Source organism: Acanthochromis polyacanthus, chromosome 23, assembly GCF_021347895.1.
Source record: "Acanthochromis polyacanthus isolate Apoly-LR-REF ecotype Palm Island chromosome 23, KAUST_Apoly_ChrSc, whole genome shotgun sequence".
Classification (NCBI taxonomy): domain Eukaryota; kingdom Metazoa; phylum Chordata; class Actinopteri; family Pomacentridae; genus Acanthochromis; species Acanthochromis polyacanthus.
This window is the reverse complement of record NC_067135.1, coordinates 17,303,994-17,330,643: the sequence shown is the minus strand read 5'-3', so window position 1 is coordinate 17,330,643 and position 26,650 is coordinate 17,303,994. Positions and strand designations below refer to the sequence as shown.

General features: G+C 39.2%; 1 protein-coding gene across 1 annotated transcript; it reads right to left on the bottom strand.

Annotated features, from left to right (window-relative positions):
- On the bottom strand, nt 1–26,650 carry zgc:194930 (uncharacterized protein LOC557813 homolog). Its single transcript, XM_022211154.2, has 3 exons — nt 26,376–26,650; nt 10,007–10,059; nt 1–2,705 (listed from the first exon to the last, which is right to left on the bottom strand). Exons 2-3 carry the CDS (start codon nt 10,036–10,038, stop codon nt 1,919–1,921), a joined length of 819 nt encoding a protein of 272 aa, XP_022066846.1. The 5' UTR covers nt 10,039–10,059; nt 26,376–26,650; the 3' UTR covers nt 1–1,918.

The window sequence follows — 26,650 nt, the reverse complement described above, 5'->3', positions numbered from 1 at the left end:
TGAAGTATTACACGTACCTTTTTAATTTTGCAATACAAATATCAGTAGAAATGATTTGGCAGGCAAACAATGGCTGAAAACTGAGTTCCACAGAAACAAATTCAAAACTTATGGTACGTTACATTTGAACCGGGAAGGTTTCACTTCGTGTAGTCAGATTTCAGAATCAGAAAGTCGGAAAAAGACGACTAGTCAACACATCGACAGTGGTGAAAGCTGTAGCAATGCGCTGCCTCTATAAATCAGTCTCACATACTGTACAGTCCAGCTTCTACTTACTGACATGGTGTTTGTATGTGCATACACTACCATTCAAAAGTTTGAGGTCACTCAGACAATTTCATGTTTTCCATGAAAACTCACACTTTTAATCCATGTGCTAACATAACTGCACAAGGGTTTTCTAATCATCAATTAGCCTTTCAACACCATTAGCTAACACAATGTAGCATTAGAACACAGGAGTGATGGTTGCTGGAAATGTTCCTCTGTACTCCTATGGAGATATTCCATTAAAAATGCCTCGACTGTATTTCTGATTTATTTAATGCAATCTTCATTGATTTTCTTTCAATAATAAGAACATTTCTAAGGTGAATGGTAGTGAATGCTATCAACTGGTGTCGCTAACCTGAAAACAAGAACTTTCCTGGAGGCAACTTGATTTTTCGACTTGTCGTACTGGAACTCGTTCAACTCAGGTGCGATATTATTCCAATCTCTGACTTCCGAGGTAAATTAAACACAGCGTTAACTGAGCAAACAGCTTATTCATAGCAAGCCATATTTGTGTTTAGCATGTCTGGCCTCAATTAGCTCATTTATAGGCACATGAGCTGAACTAATGTCACAGGCCTGAGCAGAAACACAAAGCCTGACCTAGAAAACAGAAAACAAACTGATAGTCAGGTGAAAGGATGGCCTCTCTGTGGTTTAGTCAGCAGTGGTTTGACATTAGGTGGTCTTGTTAATCCAAAGCTGGAAAAGATCAGAATCTAAATAAGTACAGCTGGGTCTGATGTGTTTCACTGATATGACACAAAATGAGAAATGGTCTTACTTCTGAAAGACTTTCAGAGTGATGGTGTGCAAGGAAACTGCTTGTAACTGTCAAGAAAATCTGAACATGTGTCTGAAGTAAGTTATTTTTTGATAATTATTCCAAATCATACATAAAACAAAATATTCATTCTGCTTTACACTGAGATCAGTGGTGACACACAAGTTGAAAGCGATATGTAAAAGAAATGCTTCCTCGTCCTTGTGCTCTTCTACTCTAGTCTTTCGTAACGTCCTCTTTTTTCCACAATGAATCCAAAAAAGTGAGAATATTTCATAAATAACAAGAGCACACAAAATAGGAACAAAAACATGAGTAGAGTATAAAAAATAATGTGATGACCTTTCCTCTTTCACCTGCTCAATGAAACAGGGATGAGATTCCTGAAGAAACTGGAAATTATGGGGTTGGTGCTGAAAATATTGACTCTATGCTAACATTTAGCGACACTATGCTCCAAATTCGATAAAATGAACATGTGGCGTGCAGTATGGACATGGCAAAGCAGTGGGTGAGCACATTGCTAGGACTGTGGAGTGTTAAATACACTAGAATATGGCTGCAGGTAATAATCAGTCTGCACACTGATGTCTCTTCAGTTGCGGCTTTTTGCAAAACCTCGCAGCATCGGAAACATAGCCTTCCTCCCAAGGCAAACGTTATCTTCCGCCATCACGACCACAATAAAAAAATACCCACGAGTTCAAAAATAAATCTTCTTGTAAACAGAGTTATCCTTCATTCATTCATGTTCTCACATAAAAACGTTATTTGTCAGAGCCGTGGCAAAGATTCATTGTGGTTTGGAAGTCTTATGAGTTCCACCGTGGTCAGTGAGATTAAGCAGTCGGAGATCAGTCACTCGAAATCCTCCCCTGCAGTGGCGGCCTCCAAAGCAGCGAGAGCCTCCGCTACCATCGAGTCCGTGACGCTCTGTACCTCCTCCTCCTGGTTCCCCGCGTCCTCCTCCTCGTCCTCGCTCTTCGTCACAGAGATTCCGCTCTCCTCGGTGGAAGCGTCTGGAGTCTTTGGCAGCGTGAGCTCGTCCCTCGTGTCGGCTGAGGACAAGCTGGTGGTGCTGGTATGGATGTCCACTGACAGGACGCTGCTTTCGTCCCCCGTGTCGCAGGGGTACTCCGGCGTCGCGACCACGCCCTCGTCTATCTCATCTGTCGACTGGCTTTTGCTGCTGATCTCAGCGATGGAGCCGTCAAACCCGTCCCTTGTTGTTTGGTGCCCCTGTTTGCCATAGTTCCTCTGGTTCTCATACTCCTGTATGTTGGGGTAAACGGGCACCTGGCTCGGACCTGTATCATGTATGACCCATCGCGGTCCCACGACTTCTGGTTGGATGATGTACAGCTCGCCCTCTGCAGGCGGTGCGCTGCTCTGACGGTGCAGCTCGTTGGCAAGCGTAGGTCGGTGCAGTCGGTGGTTGACCTGGTTGTTGTCGGCCTCCAGCTTCAGCGTGCTGTCGTTGGACTTGTTGTAGCCCAGGTTGTGGAAGCCCTGCTTCTGCTCGTTGTGGCCGCTGAGCTGGTCGCTGCTGGACGCCCCGCCTGGATAGGCGTGGGGCTGGTAGAGCGAGCTGTCTGCAGAGTCGGCCTTCCTCACATCTACCGCTGCCGTCGGGTCGTAGATGTAGCTGTGATAGAGACATGGACAGGTCACCGCTAAAGCTAAAACCAATACTGTTTCCTGTGAAGTCTTATATAAAGGGCAGGTAGAGGTCAACACAAACAAATAGGCCAAGTAAAAACAGAGAACTGATATTATCAGCAGTCATATTATACCCACCAGCATGTTTTCATGCTCTAATTAATTCCAGTCATTTCTTCTTCGTCGTACACACTGATGTTAAGGAACAAGAACAATGACCTGGTTTGGTATCCACCAGCATTTGAGAATTTACAGTAAAAAAAAATTAAAGTTGGATGTTATATCTGAAATATCTCAAAAATGACTGAGTGGATGAAATTTGATGCATACATTTTATTATGGATTTATCTGCCAATCATTTTCTCAATTCCAGATTATTTGTTTTGCAAACATTTAAAAGTTGCCCAGAACCCAACATGAAATGTTCACAACTATCTGGTCCAACTAAAAATAATTAAATGCACTGTTGCTTAACATAAAAAATATCTTTGAAAAAAAAAAGTTTCCAGGTAAATATTAATCTATGTTGTGACTTAAGCTGTCAGAAAACACAATATTTATCTGTGAGATGTAGTGGAGTAGATCTATCAAATAAAAATTTGTACATAAGTGCAATATTTGATGATTCTATACAGTTACTTTTTTTAATTTAAAGAAGTTGCTTTGGCAAAATCATGCAGATGTGATTTTTTTTTCAGTTTTCTGATGCTTCAAAAACTTAAATATAAACATACAGCAGATGCAACCTAACACATTTAGAATACATAATTCTACCCACTTAACTGATCCCCAATTGTCTACAGAGACAAACAGAAAGAATGAAAGATTAATTTCCTACATCTTTCTAGCTTCCAGAGGAGTGACTCCATTTTGTTTTGTGGATCATTGTGGTGACAGACGGAGACTATCTCTGTCTGTCTGACCTGGGTCCAGGAGTCAAATGTTCCAACAACCGCGTACCGCACACTGACAGCAACAAGGATGTTTCACGGTGCTGCCGATGCACCTTTCTAAATGCCACTGTGATGTCTGAGGCATGCATTTGATGTTGAGACAGACTGCATGAGGCCTCAGCTGTGGTAAAGTTTGCACTGCTCATACAGTATGAATGTCGGATATATTATACAGACTGTTGTAGAATAATGGAAGTGCGCACAGGCCTGACTGCACTCCTGCTTTCTCTCTGGGTCAGACTGTGAAATATTGACTTTTTGCTTACAGATGTTGTTGTTTGTGCTTCTCAATTTCAGACAGGAGAGATAGCGACAAGAAAAAAAGGTGACAGAACAAACACAGATGTTTGGAGTATTGAGCATTACTGTTCAAAAGTTTGAGGTGACTTAGAAATGTCCTTATTTTTGAAAGAAAGGCAGTCTTTTTCAATGAAGATAACATTAAATGAATCAGAAATACAGTGTAGACATGGTTAATGTGGTAAATGACTATTCTAGCTGGAAATGGCTGATTTTTAATGGAATATCTACCTAGGGGTACAGAGGAACATTTCCAGCAACCATCACTCCTGTGTTCTAATGCTACACTGTGTTAGCTAATCATGTTGAAAGGCTAATGGTGTTGATTAGAAAACCCTTGTGCAATTATGTTAGCACATGAATAACAGTTTGAGATTTCATGGAAAATATTAAATTGTCAGGGTGACCCCAAACTTTTGAACAGTAGTGTATACCATATATATGTAACAGATTGATTTCTTTCTGATTCCAGCCATTATGCTAGGCTAGGTTAGCAGTCTCTAAGTGTAATATTGAGTTAATTTGCTTACATAGCTAACAGCCAAAAGATGTTTTACAGTCATGCAGCCTGAGGTAGCCTCTGCATCCCTTAATTGTTCCCTCACTTTCACGTAGGCATCATATTGACGTCAGAATTTGGTTATCATGACACACAGGGATATTCCAAGGCAATTTTTTAGCGACCGGTATCAGCACCAATCTGACACCATTAGTTTGCATCCACTGCCACATAAATTTCAGAGAATAAGAACTCAAATTGAAACTGGACACTTTGCATAAAACACATAAGTTCTAGCCAGAGGATAGAAAGCATTATAGAAGTCTCTGTCATAGTGCCGTTGCTAGCTAAACTCCCACAGTGCTCGCTGGTTGCCAACACGGAACTGCCTTTAGCCTGAAGGATAGCCTCCTCAGGTCACTACATTAATAAGCAGTATCTGGTGGTGTAACTAATAATGTTAGCTAATGTATAAAACAGTTTTTTTTGTGTCTTTTGGAGCCACCCTACCCTATTGACACTACATTTTAGATATTGCCCTACCAGATCTTTCCAAGGTTTGTCCACTTACATAACAATTAGGAACTGCTTGAAGACACAAGTGCACTTTTTTCCCCAATGTACTGTGGAGTTGCTGAGTTATCAAGCACATAAAATGGATTCATTTTAATAACTTTGATGTATTAGAAGTGTGTATTATGTGGGAATTGGTACTGGATTGGGACTTTCAATAAGCAGACACTGAATATTAAATAGCTCAGATTAGATCTGAGGCAAAACACTTTATGGGAACATCCATAGTGACAACTCTACATTCCATCTCTCTTTTATGTCCCCAAATGTTCATTTTTTATTACACTTTCTGCTGCCAGAGGATGCTGATCATCTGTTAACAGTAAATATGGTCCTTTTTTTGACATGAAGAGCTTATTCATCCAGTCCATTTCATTCAGTAAAAAACAAATAAATACACAAATTACACGCCAAAAACTCACGCGTTGTTACTTAAAAAAAAAAAAACACCAGAACGAACAATAAGCCTTGATTATGCCACACAGTCCCCTAATCAGCTCTTTAAGATGACTGATACTGAATACAACTGGGACATTTTCACCTGCACAAGGCTTGTTAGGATTCAATCACAAACAGCAAATGCAAATCATGCCAGTGTATTATTTGGCACCGCTGTTGTGCATTTCACTGCCTCATTTGATGTGTTTGTTGAATCTCTGTTCTCACCAGCTTCCTTTTCTCTGCTGTGAAACTAAATTTATTGCGTAATATTTGGTGATGTCCTGATTCCTTGTTGAATGGTAGAGCCTGATAAAGACTCAGTTAAAGTCCATTTAAGCTTCACACCTTCAGGCTGCAATGACTGTCTGACATCCCCACTTTGAATCATCTTCTTACAAGGGGCACACAGACAGGTGTTGCAGGTTGTTGGCAGGGGGGCTTTACTTTGTGGAAAGACTAACAGGCTGGCAGACATTACCTGCTGTGAGTGCCTCATGTTTTTCACGCCCATCTTTTCTTCATTACGTTTGTTCCCTCCTCCAACCTGCCAGCCTCGTAGCCCCAGCAGAGCTTCCCTCCATCTCGCACCTCTCCAGGTGCTCCCTCTCCAAAACAACCTTCTCTTTGTGTCTCCTTCAGTGTCACTGTAATGGAGCTGCAGCCCACTAATCTACTAAAACTTTGCACTTGACTTCTCCTTGATTTGAGAGTCTTCCCTCAAGCTTTTTCCATCTCCCGCCTCCTCCTCCTCCTTTCTCAAGTTGTCCTGTTCACTTGTCTTTTTTTATCTCACCTCTTTGACTTTACGTCCCACTGTTCAGTATTCGTGAACTTAACAAGAACACAAGAATTAAGGATATAACATTCGAATGTATCGACTGATTAAATAACAGTTTTCTGTCTCCCCTTGCAGCAAGCAGACACACAAAAATGCCACCTGCCCACGCAGTTGTAGTCACTCATACACATGCTCACCCTCTGACTTCAGCACCTCTCTCTCACCCTGCATCCTTTCCTTCTGTCTCTCTTCACAGTGGAAAGCTAAGAAAATGAATGTTTTCCATTTCTTTCGCTCCCGGGCAGCGCTGCTGCTGCTGTGTCCCGGCTGCCAAGGTGAAATTGGAGGCTCGCTTTCAGAAAAGTGAGACACACACAAGGCGTTTTACTTAGAGAAAAAAAACGACCAACAATTCATAAAGCTGGACTAAAGCTTTGTGGGGAATTTAAAGCATTTTCATCAGAGACCCATTCAGTCTTCAGGTTATTTTAGACTACTTGTTGCTCCAATTTTGCCTTTTGTTGTTGGACAAACAGAAACATCACCTCAACATAAAGCTAAAAGCTGCCTTTGCACACAACATCTTGTCTGGTGCTCCACTGATTTTAAAACAAGTGTAAAGAGTGACTTCTAGGATGGTGATGCACCCCACCAACTTTAGTCTGATGCTGATTTACATGAAAAAAAATCCTCCATCATTTTTAAGCCAATTGAATGATGTAACCACGATACCAGTTCACCTGCAGTACAAAAGAGATTGAAGCTGATTACATCTGTTCTAAAATACAATAGGTGCAGAGATACATATGGATTTTATGCCCTAAACCCATTAAACTGCTGATGAACATCCTAATGTTTGTTTTCCATTCAGGGAACATTGTCCTCTTAAGTTAATAAAAATGTCCACCTTGCAAGAGCAAAGAAAATAAAAAAAAAATCAGTAAAGCTGCAAGCTAAAGCGAAGGTAGGAAGGACTCCATTAACATCGGATCTACAGGGTGTCCCTAAAGTCTGGACACATAGGAAATCTCATTAACTGTCATTTTATTTACAGATTAAATATGGCTTTGTCAAAAGAAGAAAGAGTTGAACTGGTATTTCTCAGTGGACGTGAAGGATGGACATATTGAAATTTAGGGTTAGGTTTAAGGTTTAAGATGGGATTTTTTGGGGCGAGCATGGATTTTAGCAACGACCAGTTCTTTAGTTTGATAGATTTGGTCGTCCAGAACAGGTTTGTCCATGACACTGCCCGTTTCTTTAAACTTTTTTAACATCTTTGCCACCATGGAATCCTTCTGGGATGGTGTGCATTAAATTCATCTGCAATCTTTTAAAATGTCCATCCTTCACATCCACTGAGAAGTACCAGTTCAACTCTTTCTTCTTTTGACAAAGCCATATTTAATCTGTGGAGGCAAACATTTATGGTTAATGAGCTTTCCTTTGTGTCCAGACTTTAGGATCACTCTGTACAATAAGACGTAAGACGTGCTGCATTGTTCTTGAATAAGCAACACCTGGCGTGACAAGTTTTCTCTGAGGTTATTGGGAATCTGCAAGTGTCGTTTTGGTGATTCTGAGGCTGCACTGTTGACCCAGTAACCTAAAGGCCCACCATGCCCAACCCCAAACTCTGCTAATCCCAGAAATGTGACACTCCAGACAATTAGGGAGGTATGTGTGCGTGTCACAAGCATTCACATGTGTGTCTTTGACATGGGAAAGAAAAAAAAAACACCACAGCACGGACGGGGATTACGACTCTGGTATGCGAATCACAGCGTGCCCTTTCATTATTCTGCAATCAAAATCTCATTTCCAGGCCCTGTTCTGTGTCCTCGCTTTCCTCAAAAAGCACAGAGGTGTCGAGCCCTGACAATGATGCCTTGTAGGCTTTTAATGAATAGACAGTCCTGCAAAGAAATACAGTAACCAAGGGTGATGGCTATTGGCATATTGACTCATGGCTTGTACTAAGAGCCCACGTGAGGCTCACAGTGCCGACATGTTATAAATGGACTTCTCACTATCTGCATAAAACAAGACAAGAAATCATTATGTGGCCAAGGAGACGTTTGAATTGGCACGGTGGAGTTGCAGATAAGGAAATAAACAGCGAAGGGTTGTTATTGAGGAGGTGGACAGTCTTCAGAGGTTTAAGGTAACTGATAAGCCAAACAGACATTGTGATGCATTGGAAATTCATACAAGCACACTGAGACAAATCCACCACACAGTTAGACTGCATTCAGACATTTATCTTGTGCTCCTACTCATTTATCTTTGCTCCTAGCCAGCTCTCCAAGGCTGTACTGAGCCACAGCAGCTTAGAAATGCAGCCCAAGCTGATGCTAATGTTAGTTTTTGCAGGTTTTCTTTGGTGCTCTATGGAGGCAGTGTTCCACCTCCAAACACATCATCAAAAATTAACATACCGTACCAAATAAAATATTAACCTTGAACAGAGAGTGTAGAGGAGCGACTTCACAGTGCATATACCACATATTTAACGACTGTGGTTCTTATTAAGGTCATTGTAAAACAGATCGCAAAATGAGGAATATGACATTTTGGGTTTTTTTTTGTGATTAGAACTGCGGTTTAGAGTTTTATCATGACTTCATTTGACTTTGTTCCTCTTCTTTATGGCATTAAACAATTAACTAAGAAAAAATAAAGAAGGAAAATAATCATTAGTTGTGCCCTATGGTGAACATAATGAGAATTAAGACAAATAACAAAATAATATATAGACTCCTGCTAGTTCCCACAGCACTGACTGAGGTTACCTACAAGTCCTAATAATACTTCAAAAAATATATTTTAATCTACTGTTGAAGATCCGTTTCAGATATATTTATTGCTTCAAATAACGTTCTTTAGAGGCATGCATTAACTAAGACATTACGTTTTTAACTGCAACAGTCAGAGGATGTTTTGCAGATGTTGTCAGAGCCACAGATTATATTACAAAAGAACAGCCTCAAACCAACAATCTAAAAATGTTTTCAAGGCATTACTGACCGTAAGATGACCGAACGTCTTGTTCATGTTGCTGGCATAATACGCGAAAGGTTGTTGTATCAAACATTACCTTAGTTTTACACAATGTTACTTTAAAACAAAGGAGGACGCATTTCTAGAACAATAAACATTTCTAGAATGTTTTTGGCCTTTTACGAAGAGCATCCTGGGAACTAAAACAAGAAAGCTGCTGAAAATTGTTTGAATATTTGTAGAACAAAAAAAAAATTACTATTGCTGAGCTACAGCGCCCTCCATAATTATTGGCACCCCTGGGTTCTATAATACATTTTTGTACAATTTTCAATGTGTGCGTATGCTTCTGCAATAAAAATTTTCTTTTAAGGCTTTCAACACATCTTAACCAGAGGTGCCAATAATTATGGAGGGCGCTATATGTTGTGAAACGTGAAGCTTTAACTGGCAATAGTACTATTAAATTAAAGTGTTTTTGATTACACTAATGTTTCAACCCTTTGAGTCAACAGAAACAAGTGATTGTATTATTGCAAGCTGCTTGATAATGATCTTATTCTTCATAGTAAGTTTAATGAGAGGGATTTTTTCTTATCGCTGTCGGGTGTTACTGCACAGAAAATAAACTGACTTGACGAGAATGTTGTGACTACACCAAAGCAAGGTTGCGCAAAACTGAGAAGTGGCACATGACAAACAAACTAGGAGAGGAAATGACATTAGAGTCAGACAGTTCTCACCTTGTTATCATCCTGCAGCATCGGCACCCCATTTGGCCAGCTGTGTCGAGGAGCTGTGGAGGGACATTAACAAAGTGATTACACTTCAATCACACCTTACGACTCAATGCTGCAGACAAAATCTAACGCGATGAAACATTGCAGGTATCATTTTCAACAAGCCACGTTTTCACTCATGGAGGAAAGGCTACGGTCAGCTCCACAGGCTCTTCACGATGACACACGCCGACTATTGATCGGACAATAGTCGGTGTGTGTGTCACCGACAGTTCACCACTTCTGACATGCCAATGGTTTTTAAATGAAGGCTTTTTCAGGGCTCTCTTCACCTCATCAGTCAAGTTTTTGCTTTGCCCTTGGTCTCGACGGTGTTTGGACATGAGGATGAAAACTCTGTCTGCCTGAAGCGCCGATAAAGATGTTATTGCCATCCATCACTGTTCAGTGTGTGTCTATGTGCAGGATGGGAGTGACCTTTTCTCTCCTGGTGGTGTGTTTCTCTCGGCTTTGGCATTTCATTGCCCGGGTAAATAATTAATCACCGAGTCTTGAATAGGTTTGTCTGAAAGCGAAGGAGAAAGAGAGATCGACAGAGGTAGAGGACACAGCGTCTCTTTGTGAAACAGAAAGGAAGTTTCTCATCTCAACCTTAACAGTGTCTGACTTGTCGGACTTTATTCTAGCTCTAGTTGAATCTTTGAACACAAAGGAATAAGAGCTTAAGAAGTGCAGGCGAAAATCAAGCAGAGAAACAGTGGTGCAGATCCACATTCTCAACAGACGATTAATTACAGTCCAGACTGGGAGCAGAGTGTAGTTTTGTTCATTAGCAACAAGCAAAGATGCAGCGGCACCTCACTCCGAATCCTGTGTTGTAAATAAAAAAAAAAAAAAGATATGACTAGAGTTCATTAAAATGATCGCTCTCACATTCTTGTCAACAAACCTCTGTAACCCAAGTCCATTTGTTCCAAACATTTACCAAGGCAAGCAAGGAAAATCTTCCATGATCTAGAGACTGGCTCATTAAAACACTCTGCTATATGGAGGAAACCATTTGATTCAGGTTGCAAAGAACCATTATTTTCATTGTCTGTTGATCTGTTATTTATTTTCTCAATGTATAGATTACATATTTGGTTTATAAAATGGCAGTAAACGGTTAAAAAAATGGATAATTGCGTCTCAAACCCCAACACAGTGTCCTTAAATGTCATGTCTACAACAGAAACACTTTCAGTTTACCGTTATAGAGGAGAATAGAAACCAAAAATATTCAAGTTTAAGAAGCACATTTGGATGTTTTTCTCAAAATAGTTGGCAATGCCAGTATACGCTGCAAAAACTAAAAATCTTACCAAGTCTATTTGTCTTATTTTTAGTCAAAATGTCTCATCCCATTTAAGATAAATTCACTTAAGTGACATTTCAGCAAGATGGAGGGACTTGTTTTAAGACAATGCATCTTAAATATCTTAAGTCAAACAATTTTGAAATTTTCCTGTTTTGAGTTGTATTTTACAAGAAAACTCAAAATAAGTTTAACCCTCGTGTCGTCCTGCAGGTCAGAGTTGACTCGTTTTAAAGTTTGAAAATGTGGACAAAAAATATATTTTCACAGTGAAACTTCTGATGTCCACATTTTCAACATTTTTGGGAAATCTTTGAACATTTTTTGGTGGGAAAAAAGAAATGTTAAAAATGTTTCTTTAAGAACATTCACAATAAAAATACCAACCAAAATCCAGCAAAATTCCCTGGATTTTGGTTGATTTTTTTTTGTGAATGTTCTTAAAGAAAACATTAGAAGTTTTACTGATATATATGTGATCATTTTAGATATTTGTAAGGATTTTTTTTTGGAAGATTTGCACTCATTTTTAAAAAATATTTACAAGAATTTTCTTGCCAAATTTTGGGGATATTTCTTTTCTTAAATAAGCCTTTTTTTAAAATGGGAATTATTGGAATTTTCTTCCTGAAGGTTTTGCAAATTTTCTGAAACTTTGTGGATTTTTTTCAGACAAGGAAACAATAATTTTTGGTGCCCTTAATGAAGACAGCAGGAGGGTTAATACGTCTCAAATTAGGAGGCTACATGAAAGCAAAAATCTATTTTTGAGTGAAAAGCTACTATTTTTTAGCATGTCTGGCTTATTTTAAGACACCTAAGCTTGACAATCCTGGTAAAATCTAGCTTAAAATAAGTTTTCCCAGCTAATTTTAAGATCTCAATATTTTAAATATCATATCTTATTTCAAGAAAGCTTACCAGGCCATTTTTAATTTGTTCTATTGGCAGATGTTTTCACTTATTTCAAGGTAAAAGTTTCTTGAAATAAGTTTTTTTTCTTCTTGTTTTTAGAAGGGCATTTTTTCCAGTGTAACAATATAGCCTTGGGATGTATTTGAATGATGGAGAACTATGGTACAGCGGGGTCACTTTACTGTTAGTGCTGGGTCATTTCATGAGATTTGTTGACTGTAGAAAAATACTGTTAAACCCCTTATTACTTATGGAATGTAAGAATGTGCCTCAGCTCTGGCGATGACTTGTATCCATTACTCTTGTTTATTTTCAAGCTGCGGCACGATGATGTAAGAGGTTTTAGTTGCCGTGGGACTCCATACATCTTTGTGCAAAGTCCTGGAGGGATCCAGCTAAGAGGCCTATGAGGGCTCTGCTTGGGGGATTGCTTTGTCAAATGCAATGATTGATAAATGGATCTAAAGAGGGTCTGCCGATCTCTATAATAGTACAAAGTGCCGTACAAATGACTCCATCAGTCCAAACAACCTTCATGGCCGGGTCACTTTCTTTTTTTTGCATGAAAGGGTGTATTTGTAGAAAAGCAACAAAGCATGACTTAGCTCTCCCAAGACATCTAATTATCCTCCTACAGGTCTGGTGCTGTGTGCAAAGACATAAAAAGAGTTCAGTGCCAGAGGTGGGTGTAGTCACTGAGGATGCAGGAAAAAAAAAAAAATCAGCTCATACACAGAACTAATCTCAGAGTACCATCCTTTAGTTTCTGAGTGCCCTCTACTCGCTCCATAGAACTGGTCTCTTGTGATCTGAGGTGCAACCTGGACAAAACAATCCCCGCAACACATTCATCTACATTTTTACAGGGACCTCTGTCACATTCACAGCTACTTCTGAAAAAGCCAAGAGGTCGCCCCACACCAAGTGCAATTCAGAGAAGCCTGCTAGTTGGACAGGCTGTGCTTTAAATAGAGGAGCCCGTTTCACACACTGCTGCTCTGGCAGCACCCTCCCAGCTGAAATGTCCCTTATCTTCCAGGAGGGGAGCAAGAGAGGAGGTAATTTCCCAGTGGGCTATGGGGGACTATCACATAAATGGAGCGTTGTATTAGTCTGGGCAGGGCGCTGAAGTCACTATCAGGCCGCTTTTACAATTACCAGTAACATTCAGGCAGGTCAATAATCATCTGACAAGCTCCAAGTCTCAATCCTCTGATCGCTCAGGCTGCTGGATTTGCTGATTTCCCCCTCCGCCGCCGCCATCAGCTTCCTCTTCCTCCTTTCTTGTTGTGTGGTGGCATTTCTTTCCTTGTGCATTATGTATATTCCACATTTCAGTGATATGTGCTTGCTGCTTTCTGCTCTGTACACCCTTGGGGGTGTTTTAATGTGGTTGCCTTGGAGTCTTGAAGGCTGCTTGAACTCGTCCGGGGAGCATCCTCAAACTCAGAGCCTCCTCTGCCAAATACAACTGCATATCTGCTTGTTGCAATAAATGGCCCTAAACTTTTTGACATAATTGACTCTGACTGAATTGCTATGAATTAATTATGAGTATGAATAAGTTTAGTTCCTTCCTGGCACCATGTCCTCACTCCAGATAAAAACACCAGCGCATGGATTATCAAGTTCTGCAACAGTGGAGTAATTAATGAATAACTTACTTCAAGTTAACTCACTCTACTGTACGGTTGTTTTTCAAAATAAAACAAAGTCAAACAAGATGATAGAAAAGTTGTAGACATGTTTTAATTGAAACTATATTAATGGGAATTTCCAGTCAAACTAAAAGTGACAATGAACAGCATGAAGAAGCAGGAAGAGACTCTATTTTGAAAAATTGACATAAGTGGCCAATGTGTTTGTAGAATATGGTAAAACTAAAAAATTGTAGCACTAATGCAAACAACCGCACACAGTAATCATTTCCTGAAAAAGACAAATCTCGATGACATTTACATTTTCTAAAACGTACTTTAGCTGCAACTAACAATGTTTTTTGTAACATTTAATCTGAAAATACTTTTTAAAATGTATTTCTAATTGTTAAATTCTCAGTCTATAAAACATTAGCTGTGGAAATTTTCCCATAGCACTCATGACAGCTATAAAATACTTATTCTACTGCACCGAGAGAAGATGGTAAAGAATATTTAGAGCCAAGGTGAGTCTCATGACTTTCCCTCTCATGGGAATCATCTCAATTTTAGTTGGAAAACAAGCTTGTGTACTAAAACGCTGTGTAAATATTAGATAATGATGATGCAAATGAAACAAAACTGGTGGTCATCATTCACTCTTACCTTAATATTTGCATTGCTAGGTCATTTTGCAACATTAATCTAATGTTATATAAGAATGCACTTTGGACCAACATCTGTCATTGTAAATGTGTTGCATAAATAACAGGTGACTTGATTTGACTTGTATTGTTATTATGAAAACCTTACAGAGTTAACATACTGAGTTTCGTAAAGTTTTTGTTGACTGCAGCATGTTTATTCAGCTCTTGAATGCTAATAGAGTCATAACTAGCCACACAAAACTTTTAGAAGTGTCAGTAAAGCAAATATTAAAGTTTCAAATTGATAATTATTGCAAACAAATCTAGCAAAGAAATGCAACTAAATATAATAGGTTTAATTGATGCTTAAAACAACACAAATTAAAGATTCTTTTCTATCTTGCTAGCAAAAACACATCATTTATAGTCTGACATAAGACTAAAATAAATAAATTTTGGTGTGTTTTGGTCGACGTCTAACATCCAGTGAGGACAAACTGTTGAACAGACTGACAGACAGACTAATGGCTGGCTGACTGGGTCGGAAAAAGCTGGTCTGCATCGGAATGGAGTTGGGTTGCAAATTTGCAAGGCAAAAACTGCCTCTGGGTTTGTGTGAGTGCTGACAGTGTGATTGCAGTGTTACCTGCCTCAGACTAACCGCTCTGCTGCTGGTCAGCACAAACAGTCCGAGGGGAAACTAGTCCTGCAGGCATGAGATGACAGAGTAACGTCTTAGCCCAGGCGGCTAACCACGCTCCTTCAAGCAGCAGGGGCCAATGACTAACTAACTACATCGTTACATCACTGCTTTGATAACTAAGTGACAATAGCATTAAAAGGCTCCCAACAACTCTGCTTCAAGAAAATGACAAGACAAACACAGCTAACAAGGCAGGCTGATGTATGTTCTGGCTCCAGTGTGTCTGCGTGCAGCTGTCATCTTGCCACGCTGTGTTTGCAGAGTAAATATCCATAGATACACATGGAGAAGTGGAAAAACAAAGGAACTGCATACTAGTGCAGTGAACACCCATAGATTCCCATCTCAGCTGTGTGTTCTAAGATTAATACTTGCTAAAATACATCAATACCAGGGTACTTCAAAATTTTTTTAGCTTCACCTGGAAACAAGGGGTACAGCTCCTATTTTGGGGCACAGCTGGACACAAAAATCCTGGAATCACTGTGCACAAAACTGCAATGTTTAGCTTCCTCCTGTGACATTTTCTAGTAAGGTCAAGAACTTTTTGAAGTACCCTAGTATGCAGTTTTCACTTCTGCATGTTTGAAAAAGGAGACTCAAGCCCGGCCTGTACACGTGTACATCAGAGCGGACTGAACCAGACTGCTAGTCCTAAATTTGAGACAAAAACAAGTGACCTGACTCACTGCTGCACTCATCTGACACACATGGATGCAGATAATGAGGCTAGTCAGAGAGAGAAAGAAAAGAATTACTTGATGACTCGAAATAACCGAAGCCTCTATAATAAATATTTATACTTTAACAGTGAATCTGCAAATGAAATGACTACGTGCAATGTGAAAGGAGTCACTTGTAATAATAATGAATGCACAGAGAATTATGACCAACCTCTTCTGTTCAGCTCTAAGAAGCTTATGTAACATCTTTGAGCTAACTTTGTGGGTTTTCTTTCACTCCGACTACTCTTATCTGCAGTTTTCCATGAAAAGCTCATATGAATCTGCCGACGGCCAAACAACAGACAAAGTGTTTGGAACACAGTGATCCATTTAGCAGGTAAAAAGCCCCATATTTCCTGGAACAGAGACCAAAAACAAGCCAAAAGGTGAGAAGATGTTGCAGTGTTTTTTCCACAAACATAGCGGATGGAATGCTAATAGTCGCTTAAATGCCAATGAAAGTAGGAAACCGGTTGCTGAAATGCTTGCTGTAGCAACAATCTTTTGCGATTTTACAAAAATATTTGTATCATATAATTGCTTAGCTTAATCACAATTTTGACAGCTGGCATTCTGTGGGTAATACTTGTGTCCTTCTATGCAAAATTCTGTCGTAACTTAGCTGTAGATAATGCAGGGAGGAAACTCTCAGAGGATTTATGACAAAGTGTGAGAGCTGAGATGCAAACCTGTCAGTAATAAGCATTTCCTATCGGCATCTAAAACCTCCCACAGGCTTTACAGTAACCAACAGCAGCTGACTGAAGATTCACATCAGAACGTCCAAATGACCAATCATGTTGTTCCCCTGGAGACTTTCCAAACTCATAATGAGATCAAGGATTCAATCTGTGCATCAAATGACTATCATTCATTCAGATATTGGCCATTGTTGGCTGGCAATAATAGTCCCTTATCTGCTCCCTGTGCCATTCAATATATTATATATTGCTCGTGTTTTTTATGATAGGAAAGACCGTAGGACGATTACTGAAGGGGAGAGATATTTCAGCGCTGGCAGCTTGGCCAGGTGCCCATTTTTTCGCTTTCTGAGTTTTCTTCAGAGGAAATTGAAACATTTCATCTTGAAGAAACAGGTGCAATAAAAGTGAGATTGCTGTAGAGTGTCCTCTAAATGTGGAATGGATTGAAATCCAAGGGATACCCACAGAACTAGCAGTCAGGGCCACTGGTGAACGATTGCTGCAGGTGGAAAATTTCATCCGATAAGATAAGGCTTAAACTAATTCTTCCTTTGGAGGAGTCCAGCTGAAGTGATTTCACCTGTTGTGAGATTTGTTTGGAAACAGCACTTATTCTGTGTGCGTGGAGCCCTAAATGAAGGGTTTCATTAGCAGAGTAAATGATACTATAATTGAAAAAGTTACTGCTAATCTGAAATGAGAACAGAAATGGAGAAGAAATCTGAGCACCTAAGCTACTCTTGGGAATACAATTAATACATTTTTAAAGACTGGGTCACTTTTATTTCTAATGAAATGACAAAATGGTTTCCTTAAATGCACACAATGCAATTTAAATGAGGAATTAGCTTTTTATCTAATCAGAATCCTTTCCAAACCCATTCAAATCTTTGTTTAACTATAAACATTTGCAAGGAACTTAAGTTATAAATAACTAAGACTTCAGAGATCCTGGAAGTTAGGAGTTGGTGCGATAAGCATCCACCCCACCTTAATGTAGTTAATGTATGACGGCTCATTAAATATGTGGCTGGAAGCAGACCATGCTCTGAGTAATCTATGATCAGGTTTCGTAGGATTTTGGGAATTAAGAATTAACATTCAAATCCTTAAGCAGCATAGAAAATTGGCTTAAGTTGAATTTATTTGACAAACTGAAGCAACAAGTCGAACCTACCAATATTTACACCTTATTATTCCCATGCTGCCTTATCTAAACACTGAATTCTCCATTCATTTAACATTTCCCTGCAGAACTACTTTTTGTCTTGTCATTTTTAAAGATGGTCCTCCCATAAAAAAATAAAAGAAAATAGGTTATTATGGCCCACAATTCACTGTGGAAGTGCTATCTAGTGGCGGAGGTCAGGGGCCGATGGACGGGCCAACAAAGCTTGAACATGGCAGATTGCTGTTAGCTTCCCATTTTAAACCGACAGACAATATTACTGCTAACCATCTTTTGTTATCATCTCTGCCACTGCAACTATGACAACAAAGTATTGCAAAATCAGAATTTCAAAAAATCTAACAGGCTAATGTAATTTCGAGCAATCCAATAATTTCTTCAACAAATCTGAGTATTTTTGGAAACAGCTCCCAGTTCAAATAGTCGTTTCAACAGTTTACATTTGTACGGTCATATACTGATGTGTATGAAGCAATATGGAAGCAGCTATTTGAAAGCACTGCTTAATTTCACATCACAATCAAAATCTTAGTGTTATAAAGATATAAACTTCACTGGAAATGCATTTTAAAACACAGGTGTTTGAACTGTGATATTGTAGTGATTCAATCTCTTGACCCCAACACCACCTCACAACAACAAAAACACCCTCCTCCACCTCCTTAAGATGGTCTTCCCTCACTCTTGCATATCTGACACCATTTGTTTTTGTTGTGCCCGTGGAAAACTGAAATCTACCCACAACCGTTTCTGGGTGACTGTGGGTTTGAGTTGCTGGTCCAAATATTACACATATCAACACGATAAAACTAAATACAGGTAGACGATGTTTAGAGACAAAAACAAGGCTTTTTAAAAGATCACTGAAATCCCTGTTCCCTTCTCTACTGACAGTATTAGTAATTAAATGAACATTGGAGGAGTTGTTGCCTGAGGTGCAGATGTGAATATTTCTAAAAGTCTCTAGTGAGCCTTTCAGAAACAGAAACAAAGAGTCTTTTACAGATAAAGTTTTGCTGTTCCGCCATTTTTCAGTCACCTGATGGATCTCTTCAGTTTATGTAAGCGGCGTGTCGCACTATAAAGTCATAGTTTTTGTCTGTACATCTACTCAAGGAGGGTCAGAGTGTGTGTGTGAAGGGACAGTGAGAAGGGAGATCATGTTCATGTGGGTGACATGGAAAAGGGTGTGGTGATGGAAAAGTGGGCTAACTGGTCTGACACCCAGCTCACTGTCTGTTGCTTCAGTTTCTTGTTTTCATCCTTTTCTCCGTCTACGGTGGATTTCGTCAAGTCTGCTTTCTTTAAATTTGCGCTTTCAAATCGGAAAGAACAACGTAGACAGAAATACGGTGTGAATTTCCACCGCTATGATGAATATCTGGCATGTTAAAAGGAAGACCAAGGGACCTGTCGGACCTAAATTTGAGTTATTTCCACATTTCGCTCACTTTGAAACTTACAAATCAAATCATAAAACACATAACACATTCTTTTATTTTATACTTCTATTTTATTCTTCTGCTTTTCTTCTTTTATTATGATTTTACAATGTATATCTTTATGTTTTGGTTAGACAAAACATTCAATTCGAAGATGTTGCCTTGGGCTCTGGTAAACAGTAACAGGCATTTTTAAATATATTGCATAAAAAAGAAAATTAACAGGCTGTTGGTGGACAAACTATATTAGTTGAAGCTGAATACCAATTCATTATTACAGTCGGTAATTCATCTTTTCATGCATTTTTTTTGGAAACAGCATAGTTTCATATCTACACAGGAGACATTTCAGCTTCAGTTTGTAAGTCATCCTTCTTAAAACTTGTTTGACTAAACAGTTCTGCTCCAGTTCTATACAATGCAGCCTCCAATTTGCTTTGCACATGTACAGATTAGACCCAGTACATACACTAAAGTTCAAAAGTTCGGGGTCACACAGGCAATTTCATGTTTTCGATGCAAACTCACACTTTTATTCATGTGCTAACAGGATTGCACAAGGGTTTTCTAATCATCAGTTAGCCTTTCAGCACCATTAGCTAACACAATGTAGCATTAGAACACAGGAGTGATGGTTGCTGGAAATGTTCCTCTGTATCCCTATGGAGATATTCCATTAAAAAATCCAGCTAAAATAGTCATTTACCACATTAACAATGTCTAGATTGTATTTCTGATTATTTTAATGTTATCTTCATTGAAAAAAAACAGCTTTTCTGTCAAAAATAAGGACATTTCTAAGTGACCCCAAAGCTTTTGAATGGTAGCATACCTTTATTCTCCATTTTATACTCAAGTGTTTGTGTAATATGTTCGAGTGCTGTCAAAATGTGTATTACCTACACTCAGCACTATGCCTAAATGCATCCTGTGTAGACACAGATGGAGCGCTGAAGCTGCTGCTCTGTTAACATGCTGCTCTCACAGACTGTGTAGACACTGTGTCCCGACCAAAACATGAGCAGCCATTGCTTTTCGGCACAGACTCTCATCCCAAACACAAACGCGTTCGATCTCAGTGGGATTAAAGACGTGAGGAGTGTGGTGCTGCCTTACTGTCACAAGACTGGATTGGCAGTGACAACTGTGACCGCAGTGTCATCAGCAGTTTGGCAGTTTCGGCAGGTGTGTGCGGGCAAGATAATAGTGGTCGTTTTATCACAGGAACTTTCAAGCTTTAACCTTTATGAAATCCACACAGAGAGATTACTCTGGAACTCTAACATAGACTCCAAAATCAAACCATTTTTGCAGCGTATAGAAGAAACACTTTTTTGTTTTATTGATAATTTGCTTCAAATATCTATCTTTAATAATAGAGTTAATATCTTTGGGTTGTGGTCTGTCGCTATAAGAGCATGTCTTCAAAAATGATCAACTGACTAACTGATAATAAAAACTAAAATTCTCACCTCAAGGTTAAATTCTCTTCAAACCAGCCCGGTTACATTTGACTTTATTGCCTGTCCCGACTTCACCTTTGTCCTTTTGAATCTAAAATATATTAAACCACTGAATAAACCATTTTTTCATTTTGTTATATTGGAAGCTGGGTGTGCTTCTGTTGCTTTTAGAGTGCTATATAAGTAACCATGGCTTGGCTTATCTGACTAGACATTTTAGTGGAATGTTGTCATAATTAGCTCATGAATTGTTGACCAAAAATGAATGGACAACCTAAACACAAAACAACATCAGCCTTGGTTGTTGTCAACCATTAAAAAAATGCTAACAATATAAACATTTAGCTAAGAGGACACATTTTGAAAAGGTATAAAGGGCAGTGTCATTTCATGTGAGTGAGTCCAGCTTTGAAAACAACCTTCATGTGACCTGTCTGTAAAGATATTTGAAAATGGGAGCCAATTAGCAATCAATATCACATCAGCCAATTGATCCCAGCCCTTAAATGTATCAGGAACAATCTTCTTTACCGTCCACTTCGCAGCAATCCTTCCAGATCTACCCGATTTTTACTTCTAATACAACAAGCACTAAACAAAACCTTTCCCTTTAACCGTTCTTGACCTGAGCTACCACCATTTCCATCCTGTCAAACCGCGGCTGGATTTTGTCTTGCACATATGTGATCATTAAAATGCACGCAGTCCCACGGTAATGCTGAGAACAAAGCAATTACTGATGGGAGTTCCTGTTAGTCACCGGCGACCGATGTGGCCCTCTGTTGAAACAGAACTGCAGCATTCGATAAGGTGTTCAATTTAGGCCTCTTATCAGCTCTTCGGCTTTTAAAATCCTGCTGAAATGTCAATACGCTATTTTAAAGTCGCTACAGTGTCAAAAAAAGAAGAAAAAAAAATGACGCCGCCTCACTCACAGCCTGGTACTGCTTTTCATAACTTGCACATACAGAAGATGAGATAACCCTCCGCACCTAATAATGCTTCCCATAAAAGAGCCGGAGCTGTTCATCTGATTGATGTTACTGTGCTCGTTTTCCAATTACAGCTCGCACAAAGAGTCCCGAAAAGCTGCTAAGTGTGTGTCGTCGGATGAAAAGAAGGGGGCTCCCTCCGAATACGCAACTTCTGATTTGAGCGTTTGACACGTGGCGCTTGACAAGCTGACCGCGAGGTCGGCTGATTTGAATGAGCCAGGTGTGATTAGGCGAGGGTAGCCATGGTGAGTTGTCACGGCAACCAATTTATGTGAAGTCACACCTCGTTAGCAGGCAATCTACAGCACTTTTTGTTGTTTTTATACACACCGTTGTTGTTCGGATTCCTGCTGTTTGAACAAGCTGCCGTGCAATTAATTAAATGCTATCAATCATACGGTCCTATTAAGAAATACCAAATGTCTAATTTCAGAAGCTCAGAGTTCCCGTCTGCCCCTGTGTGTGTGTGTGTGTGTGTAATATGCTGTGCTCTGTCCAAACATCCTTCTTCACATGGCCTTGGGCAGCAGTCAGATGAAAACAAGCCCTGTCTCCTCTCTATTACCCAGCAGCCCACACTTATCGATAGCTCTCCCCTCCTCTAGTGCACGCTGCAAACAGACCTGCTGCTGTTTTCCTCCTGTGGATCCTCCTGACCCAGGAGCCCCGAGTTGTACTTTAGAAAGTAAACAAGCCTATGTGGAGCCTGAAAGAAGAGCGCCGGTTTAGATGATGTAGAGGCGGTGGTACAGAGGGAAAAAGAGAGAAGTGTGAACGATATTTTTAGGTACTGCTTCATAAGGAATGTATGTATGTGTGCAGGTAGACCTTGGGCTGCAACTAAGTTAGTCCAACAATATCATACATGTCATTTTTTCCCCCACAACAAATAGATTTCCTACTGTATCCAACCAACACTCCAACACACAAAGATCTTCCATTCACACTAATGTAAAGCACAGAAACAGTCAATATCTTTTCCTCCTTAAACCACTCAAATTATTAATCTATTGTCAAAATTATTAAAGTACTGCATTAAAGGACCAATTATTTCTCCGCCTCTTCTGTCTGTACTATGACTAAAGATCCAAAAAAAGGCAGATAAATTTCTCTTTTAGCGTATAACAGGTGAAAAAGAAATGGAAAATGATCACATTTCCCAGAGTCTGCAAATAATTAAATAAAACAGAAAAAAAGGCTGAAACCCTCGCATTCAAAAGGCTGACAGACGTGACAAAGTTCTCTCAACAACCGACGAAGAATTTCAGCTTTATGAAATCTTAACATGTTTTTGAAAGACGTCCAGTTGCTGGTTTTGTTTGTCCAAAAGTTTCTAATTATGTAAAGCAGAATAAGCAGCAAATCCTCCCATCTGAGGAGCTGAATCCGATCTGGCATTTTTGCTTTATAAATAATAATAACAACTACGATAGTGAATTGTTGCTGAGCACTCCCCCCCCGCTGAGGTTGTTTTCCACCTGACCATATTGTTGAGTTATAGTCCAAAATAATGAGCTCTGTGTTTAGTCTTAAAATTAATGAGTGGCCCTACAGCCACAAAACTGCATTTTTAGAATCACATGAAAGGCAGACAGACAGTCAACCCTTTATTTCAAAATAAATAAATTATAGTGCCTTTATTTAACTCTTTATTTCACTCAGAGGAACTTGGATTGTTTATTTTGGTTTAAATTTCAAAGTCATTTTACTATTACACTCCTCTGTTCTATTGAAACTGTATGATTTCTAATGGGGATCTGTTTCCCTGCTGTGACACAACAACACATCCTCTACAGCTAAAAGAACAAAAGTTATCGGCACAACGTATTTTTTACACCAGGGGTGTCAAACTCATTTTAGTTCTGGGGGCCACATTCAGCCCAATTTGATCTCAAGTGGGCTGGAGCAGGAAACTCATTAAATAATAACCAATAAATAACGACAACTCCAATTTTTTTCCTTTGTTTGAGTGCAAAAAAAAAAGTATATTCTGAAACTGTTGACATTGAATAAAATATCTTTTTCAGAAAATACAAACAACCTGAAATTTCTTCTGAAAAATAAGTGACATTTTAACAATATTATGCGTCAGTTTATCATTTACAACTTACAGATCACAGAGTGTCTACAAAGGCACAAAACATTCAGTCACAGGGATCTGGAACTGAAGAATGTAGCATTCTACAACTTGTCAAGACTTAGAAACCATTTTAAATTTACATTTACTCCCACATCTGTGTCGTAATTCTGATAATTTGAACTGACAGCATATAAACTAAAGTGGGAACTATTAAGGAAGACATTTAAGTGTAAATGTAGAAAATTTATTGGTAAAAATGAAGAGTTCATTTGCAAAAACAGGTAACTCCATTTTCAGAAAACTCATCTTTTATTGTTTACTTGAGATAATAATAATAATAATAATAACACTAATAATTAATTTTTTTCTCTATTTTGTCATGTATTTTTCTACTGAGTCAAATCCACTCAACTTCAGTTCGATATTATCTCAAGTAAACAATAAAAAAAAAAGTTTCTGAAAATTGATCAAAACGGAGTTATCTGTTTCTGCAAATGAACTCTTCAAATACATAAAAGTTGGCAGTGCATCAACAACAGGGTTCCACCAAAATCTTTTGTACTGAAGCTACACATCATTGTGCAAAATGTTCCATGTCTTTAAATATTAGAACAATAAGTATTCATTTTCACACTTTGCAAAGTCATCCGGCGGGTCAGTTTTGGACTGCGGGCCGTATGTTTGACACCCTGTTCTAGACCATAATGTAAACAGCAGCACAGAGCTCTGTTCTCAGGCGTAGATCCTGTTTCAGGTGTAGTCATCCAGCAGCAGCAGCAGCCCTGGTACAAAACCAGCTAGACCTTAGGCAAACAGTATTTGCATACACTTTTAATGGCTTGTTTTGTCAAATGAGCCGCCAGTGGGTGGAGTCTGCCACTAAAAACAAGAAAATGGCTGCAGCAAACCGCGGCCTAGCACGGTGTGTAAATCAACCATCACGATGTGGTAAATCTCACCTGCCTGGAGCTAAAAAAAAAAAGCAGGTTTGGGAGACACAGTGATGGATAACAGTCTATTCACATCGTGAATGAGAGAGTCAAACGGCATGACGGGTTCGGGCCAGCTGACCGAGAGTTCAACGAGGTCACATGTCGGACATGGCAAACACAGCTCAAGGCCGCGTACATGAGGTCTGGACTGAATCAAGACCCCTCCTCCACCTCCCTTCTCCATCCTAACAAAAAACAAAGCAGGCCTCCGTTCACTCATTAACTTCACCTGCATGCGATCATGCGTCCTCGGTGTTATGGAAATTTTTTGAGGCAGGCTCCCATACACCGAAACACTGCGGCGCTGACTTTTCAGGTTGCATTAAAGGGTATTCAAAGTATTATTTTACTAAATAAATTTAAACTTCACAACTTCAACTCTTACGGAAAAAAAACACATAACAAGAAGAACATATGAAGACCATCCAGCGTTTCCATTTCACGTTAAAATGACATTTAAAACAAGGGCAGCAATGATTTCTCACTATATACACACTACTGTTCAATTACATGTTTTCCAAGAAAAATCTACACTTTTATTCATGTGCTAACATGATCGCACAATTGTTTTCTAATCATCAATTAGCCTTTCATCACCATTAGCTAACACAATGTAGCATTAGAACACAGGAGTGTTGGTTGCTGGAAATGTTCCTCTGTACCCCTATGGAGATATTTCATTAGAAATCAGTCGTTTCCGGCTAGAATAGTCATTTACCACATTAACAATGTCTATAAAGTATGTATGACTCATATAATGTCATCTTCATTGAAAAAAAAACTGCTTTTCTTTCAAAAATAAGGACATTTCTCATTGACTCCAAGCTTTTGAATGTATACAGATGTAGATTATTTTATTTTATGCTTATTTTTAAAGGAATACATGTCAAAATCCTCTCATTTCAGCTTCAAAAATGTTATGTCCTTATTTTTTTGTCCTTCTCCTCGTCCATAAGTAGTTTTTCTGCCATTTTATCGACAACTAAACCACTAATCTGATAATCAAGAAAATAAAAGCTGCAGCCTTATTTTATTTTGTTTTAATTTTTTTCTTTGTGCGACTGCCAATAGATATGTTGGAGGTAGTTATTCATATACCATCTGTACATTTGTACTTTTTCAAAATAGACTGTGTTTTAATAGCATCTGCCATTTACACAACAGGTGTTCTTCAGCGGAAAATGACCTTAAATTCTTGACTAAGCTGCTCAAAATATCAGCTTTTAAGTGCTTTGTCATACTTAAACTGTGTTTTATTTACTGTAGCACAGTTTCACCACACATAATTAACTATTTTCAATCGTAGTTCTTTGTTTACTAAGCAGGGCTCTCTCCATATGTCTGACTGTACTCACCGTACACCTGTTGCTGCCAATGACCGTCGAAGCAGGGCTACCAAAGGTTTAATAATGTTTAACAACACTTTTCACTCTCTGCAAACTTATTTAAGACGAGAGGTTTTAATGGAAGCCGCTAACAATGATAACAACACGCAATAACATTAAAAAAACCGTGTTGCAGCTTACCTGTCGTGCTAAGCGAAGGTGTGGCGCTTCAGCCGCAGGTGTCAAAAATGCGCGGATGTCATTAAAGTTGTTTCCCTTCCGGTGCTTGTATTGAGTGAAAATTGAGAAACGCAGGTGGAAAAAGTAGAGGCTCCAGTTAACATGTTCGGCTAGAGAAGACTTCCTTCCTCTGGGTTGAGTTGTTGTGGTGAGTCGCTGGGAAGAGTTGCCCCCCCTCGGTGACTCCACGGTCCCATGTCTCCTGCGAGCAGCGGTCTGCTGATGGGAAACTAATG

What these genes read in the sequence shown, in the direction of transcription:
- zgc:194930 (XM_022211154.2), bottom strand. Translation starts at nt 10,038, where the DNA reads ATGGGGTGCCGATGCTGCAGGATGATAACAAG. An exon ending in TGCTGCAGGATGATAACAAG is followed by an intron (nt 2,706 to 10,006) that starts GTGAGAACTGTC and finishes TCTCTATCACAG; the next exon opens with CTACATCTACGACCCGACGG.